The sequence below is a fragment of the Gymnoscopelus braueri genome (genome assembly GCF_963280865.1).
Source record: "Gymnoscopelus braueri genome assembly, chromosome: 23".
NCBI classification, from domain to species: domain Eukaryota; kingdom Metazoa; phylum Chordata; class Actinopteri; order Myctophiformes; family Myctophidae; genus Gymnoscopelus; species Gymnoscopelus braueri.
In genome coordinates this window covers 13,867,074-13,873,327 of record NC_137625.1, presented here as the reverse complement: position 1 = coordinate 13,873,327, position 6,254 = coordinate 13,867,074, and the positions used below count along the sequence as shown (strand labels likewise).

General features: G+C 39.4%; 1 protein-coding gene across 2 annotated transcripts; it reads right to left on the bottom strand.

Moving 5' to 3' along the window:
* Window positions 1–1,146: 1,146 nt before the first annotated feature.
* Window positions 1,147–6,000, bottom strand: ankrd16 (ankyrin repeat domain 16). 2 transcript variants are annotated; one of them, XM_080421450.1, is made up of 7 exons: window positions 5,563–6,000; window positions 3,898–4,118; window positions 3,719–3,761; window positions 3,309–3,417; window positions 3,018–3,179; window positions 2,503–2,581; window positions 1,147–1,579 (listed from the first exon to the last, which is right to left on the bottom strand). In XM_080421450.1, exons 1-7 carry the CDS (start codon window positions 5,892–5,894, stop codon window positions 1,425–1,427), a joined length of 1,101 nt encoding a protein of 366 aa, XP_080277576.1. In that variant the 5' UTR covers window positions 5,895–6,000; the 3' UTR covers window positions 1,147–1,424. The 2 variants fall into 2 exon arrangements, with proteins under 2 accessions (XP_080277576.1, XP_080277577.1); XM_080421451.1 differs by lacking the exon at window positions 3,018–3,179.
* Between the last annotated feature and the right edge of the window lie 254 nt (window positions 6,001–6,254).

The following is a 6,254-nucleotide window of genomic DNA, read 5'->3' as shown; positions in this document are numbered from 1 at the left end:
GCGTCTCTCTCTCATGGGAGGAGCTTTATTATTGTCACACTGTCAAACCTGCTACATTAGAGCTCAAGTTCATATTGGAATAAGAAATTCTAATTACATTTTCATTTAACTGGTGGTGGAAGAAGTACTGACACTTTTTACTTAAGTAAAAATATCAATGCCACAATGTGGAAATACTCTGTTACAAGTAAAAGTCCGGTATTAACAATTTACTTGAGTAAAAGTACAAAAGTATTGGTTTCAAAATGTACTTAAAGTACCAAAAGTAGACAGTACTCATTATGCAGAATGTTTAGTTTTCAAATGGCCAAAATGTATATAGGGCTGAAGTGGTTAATGTATGTTTTGTATTAATAATCAAAATTTACAAAGTAAGAGCTCAAGTTCATAATAGGAAATATTTTATACATTTTCATATATTAACTGCATTTTATTCAATATTGTATTTGTTGCATCCCAGGAACAACAAAGTAATTTGATTTAAGCTCCTCAACATCGTTTAAAAATAGTAATAATATAACTCAATATATACAATAACAACAGCACAATGGGAGGCGTATTTTCCCCTAGACTTCATCTTGGAAAACTGCAAACAAATCTTTATTATTGGGCATTTGTGCTTGGAAAGGCAGGCATGCAGTTAAGCACTGGTTCTCGAAGTGGGGACCCCCAGGGGTCCTTGAGGGGGGTCCTCAGCTAAATTAGTTATTATAGCATAAAAATCTGTTTAACAATTTTAAACCGATTTATACTTTGGCTAGTCGAAGATAGCCGATTTACAAGCTCACAATGCTCACGATGCGACTCATGAGCTTGTAGATCTGCTATTTTTTTAACAATTCAAACCTTTTCTTTTCAGATGGGGTCTGCGGCCAAATACATATAAATTTGGGGGTCCTTGACATGAAAATGTTTGAGAACCACTGCAGTAAAATGCCTTGTGTCGGGAAGGACTGTGGCCTTATTTATGTGATTTACACTCTTGTCCTCCAACTGGGGTGCAAATCTGAGAGACAGGCAGTTTACACACCATACTGTAAATCCCTTTGGTGTACCCATAAACAATTATTTTAAGTAATAATGACCACACTTATCAGTAGTGCTGTATTCAAGACCACCTCGAGAAAACCTGGTCAAGACCAGGACCATGTCTAGGCTGGTTTCGAGTACTATTAGTCCTACATATAAGCCACTAAGAACTCACTACAAAGTGCCCTTTAAAGCAGTGTTTTATTCTGTTCAACAAAGCATTTAAATCAGAATTGCTCCAGCAGCTGGTTTATCTGGAAGTAACTATTTATGTAATCCAGTCCATCAAACATTTTGTAAGCACAACATATTTTGTGTTTTGGGGAGATTGTCTTACCTATTATGATATAAACTCATAGTCAAGTAACTATATCTGTAGGCGTCATTTACAATATTTATTGGAAGTTCAACTGAAACACTCTCATTGTGTCTGGTTTCTTGGCATATTGTTGTGCAGTGGAGCCAGAGGCATCCTCTGTGTCTTCCAGTCCTGATTTTAACAACATCTCTGCTGTTTCTGCATGCTGCCCGATGCAAGCCATATGGAGTGCTGGTGGATGAGAAGAAAATAAGAGGAAGTAAAACAATAGATAATATCACACTGATCTGGTTGGGATACATGCTTACAAATCTTAACCCATTGAAACCGGGAACGCATCTGTGTAACCACTTTATTTTATACTATGGCTATTCAAAAATAGCAGATATACAAGCTCATAGTGCGGCACCGAGCACTATGAGCTTATAGATCTGCTATTTTTGGGGAAAAATGTGCAAATCTTTGAATATATACGTTTTTAAAGCGAACATCTTTAACTCAAATCTTTGCTTTTGGGGATTCTACAAATGTCTTATAAATCCTAAACAGTTTTTTTTTGTTGCTATAATCAGTGGTTCTCAAACGTTTTCATGTCAAGGACCCCCAAAATGATATGTATTTGGCCGCGGAGATTCATCTCAAAACATGTTGTTCCAGGGACGCCCCCAGAGGCAAAGATTTGAGTTAAAAATGTTCGCTTTAAAAAAATACATATATATTCAAAGATTTGCAAGCTTTTCACGATTTTTCTAAAATAGCAGATCTACAAGCTCATAGCGCGGCACTCGGTGCCGCGCTATGAGCTTGTATATCTGCTATTTTTTAATAGCCAAAGATATCTAAAAATGACACAGATTCTTTCCCGGTCTGAATGGGTAAAAGTCACCTGTCTAAACCAGCTGATCTACTTTACTTTTTCCTTTCTGTTTCCGTTATTTACCTCATGGACATTGTTGTTCTGATCACAAAATTAGGCTGATCCCACTTGTCCATATCTGTTTTATTTACCTAATCTATAACTTATTTCAGAGTCAGACCCAGTACACAATACCAAAGTTTTGTACCATTGACAAAATTCAAATTGACTGACTTCTGAATATGGTCAATAGCAGGACAAGGGTATGATACAACATGGAGAAGGGTATGTTGCTTACCAGTTCTTCCCTTTATGTCCCGAGCCAACAGATCTGCTCCTAACGTTAGGAGTGTTTTTATTATGGCTATATGGCCCTCCTGGGAAAAATAAACAAAAAGAATGTCTTCAACACAAGAAAATTTCCTTCCTTTATGATGCCTAGCTTGTAGCAGTAGAATAGTTCTGTCTGACACACAGACAGACAGACAGTCATATTTTTGAAGGTGAGCAGTGACCAGTCAAATTTAGGCACACACCAAAAATAATAGTCTCTCAAGCCACCCCAACTGAGCCCTCAAGTTCACTTAATTGAGCTACTGTGCCATGATGAGTCAAATCAAATCCATACTTATACAAAGGAAATGAATTCTCATTGTATGCATTCAAAACCATAACACTTTGCTTTTAGCTTGTTGCAAATGGTATGATATGACCGATTGTGATTGTTTGACTATTTGTAACAGATTCAAAACAATAACTAACATTGACAAAGGCATTTGGAGAGGTATGAGAAAATATTGCAACTCTGCTAACCTTGGCAGCATAATGCAGAGGAGTAAGTTGGATGTTAGTTGCCTTCTGGTTCACATCGGCACCCAGGCCCCTCACTAGGAACTGCAGCGCCTCCTCCTGTCCAGTGACTGCTACTTGGTGCACAGGCTGACACCCTAGTGTGTCAGCAACTGTTGGAGATGCCTGTCGTAATAACATGTGCACGCACGAACGCACGCACGCACGCACGCACACACACACAGCAAGCGTAAGTGAATACATTGTTTATTTATATACTGCAGTCTATTGTAAAATTCCTCATTTCAGATGTACCTTGTGCATCGATAAGAGTAGTTTGGCCACAGCAATGTGTCCATTCCTAACAGCATCCATGAAGGGTGTCACCCCACAACGGTCTCGGCTGTCTGGAGCATAGCCACAGCTGGAAGAGACCGGGGAGGTTAAAGGACGACTTCACCCATTTTCAACCTATCTATCTTCATATAATTAGTCCTCATTAATGCTCATGATAAAAAAGATCTACTCAGTCTGTGTCTCATAGGAGGGCTGTGTGGACACTTCAGAAACCCGCCTACCAATGAAATCATCATGTGTACTACTGCAAATAACACCTTCAGTTCTATAACATTAAAAAATACATTGATTACATAATTACTGTTGTAAAATATTTCCAAATATGAGCCCATTAAGAAAATGTACAATTAGGTTAAACACACGCTCACCTTTGTAACAAGATTCCAACGACCTCTATACAGCCATGCATTGCTGTATTACAAAGACATGAACAAATTATGAGTAGGGTTAAGGGTAAGAAGTAATGGGAAATGTTTTATATACTAAACTGCAATAGAAATCATCTTTATTTTGCAGCTGTGCTGTTACAGGTAACAGGTTATTTTACCTGCTGTGTGAAGGGGAGTCCGAAGGATCTTGCTCTCTGTTCTCCATACATCCGGGGAAACACAAAGAAGATGCTTGACGATAAAGGGGTCCCCCTCCCTGCAGGCTATGTGGAAAGAGTTCCACCCATCCTTGTTTTGCAGTGTCGGGTCAGCACCATGAGACAGTAGCTCCTGAATGATGCCCAGATTTCTTCGAGTACAGGCCATCATAAGAGGAGTCCTGAAAGACAGGTTAGCAGCAGGAAATGTCGACTTTTATTTGTGCAATGACACTCATGATTTAATGTTTTTAGTTTGACAGTTGTTTCGGCAATATTTGACCTCCTACATTTTAAGCGGGAACAGCTTTTAGAAACATTTAATCTATATCAAAACTTTATTTATTTTTTTACCCCTGAAGGAAAACCACAAAATTATAAGAATCGAGGTGTAATTTGTATTATTTGCCTATCTACAAATCAGTAGCTAATCTGCTCCTTCCAATGTTCTAACATAATAAATAATAACGAAAACAATAAATGTGGGTGTGATACGCGGCACGGCCTCTTGGGGGCTCTATCGGTCCAAAAGCTCTTTTGTCTTGAAGCGTAGGATGATGATCTCATGAAAAAGAAACAACAAACCGTATGCTAATATTCATACCGTACATGAACATCTGGTGATTGCCACCTGCCTTTCCATCAGGGATTCCCTACACCAGTGGTTCTCAAACTTTTCATTTTTTTCATGTCAAGGAAGGACCCCTATATTAATGTATATTTGGCCGCGGAGCGCGAGCGCGGACCCCCATCATTCAAAGAATGACTAGCCTGACACTCAACCTGAATTTTTGATTGATTGATTGAATACTTTATTTAGAAAGACATGGTAAGTGGTAACAACAACATGGAAGTACAATTCAAAATTCAAGGTCCTCTAAACTGGATCGCACATAAAAGCACTTGGCTTATTTAAAATGATTTTCATTTCGTTTCACTCGATACAGGTGCTGGAGCCAGGCTAAAGAATGACTTCTTTTTTTTTTTAATGGGGGTCCCCGGACCCCACTTTGAGAACCCCTGCATTAAACCACGGACCACCATAACTCTGAGAGTGAGTGTACAAAAATGGACCCTCACGGTTACACGGGTCCATTTTTGTACACTCTCTGGAGTTACAGCCACATAAGAGTCCATTTGGTTTCCTAACTATCCATGGAAACCCCTCAAGGACCCCTGGGGGTCCCCGGACTTCACTTTGAGAACCACCGCCCTGCACACGCTCCGTTCACATTTTACTCTTGGTAAAAAAAAAAAAAACTCCTTCGAGCCGGATTTGAACCAGCGACCTAAGGATCTCAGCATTACGCCACTACAGTCCTCCGCTCTACCAACTGAGCTATCGAAGGGAGCTGGCTCTGTCATGCCAAAAATACTATTTTAAAGTTTCATACATAAATAGAGGAGTATGGCGATATATAATAACTCCATGGTGTGTGGCGCAGCAATTTAGAACGAACGACTGCCCCGCCCCCCGTCCATTGAGTTCAACGGACAGGTGGCGCCACCTTGGGAGGTTTTCAGCTATTACTTTCCATGGTGTGTGTGTGTGTGACGTCGCGTTCTCTTTCTATTTATAATGAATGATGTCAACTTAATCATAATCCAACTGACATCATTCCTTACCAGTCAGCCTTTTTTAAGCTGTCGATGTTTGCTCCTTCGTTGATCAAATAGCTAACGCACTCGCCGTGTCCCATCGACGCAGCCTCGTGGAGTGGCCTCTTGTAGTCGCTGTTGCACAATTCAACGTCCATGCCTATGTTCTTGATTAAGAACTGTACTATGTCTAAATGTCCGTGGCGAGCAGCATAGTGCAGTAACGTGTCCCCGGATCTCCCCACATGTTGCTTGTTGACAAGTTGTGCAGCCTCATCATCAGATAGTTCTTTAGCCAGCGAGCTTAACTGTCCATCCTGGGTCAGTTTTATCAAACGTTTCACTGCGTCTTCGTCCATATTATATTGTGCTGCTGCTCAGCTCGTGACGAAGAAACCAAACAACTGTGCAACTGTTATAAAAGTACAGAAAATATGGTTACTGCACAGTTTAAAACCAATGCCTGTGCTTATGAATTACCCAGAAGAACTGAGGTAAATTACCAAAATATCTGATGGCCAATCATAATCATACACAATTCCATTATTATTTTAAAATGTTTTTAAACAATTTGTCTTTATTCATTTGCGTTCAGTTTTTTCAGTTTAACTATTAGCCTAATAGTTATTCTTGAAAAAACTGAACACAAATTAATAAAAGACAATTTGTCTGATAGTATTAGGCATATGTCTAATAGTATTAGGCATAACATTAAGAAA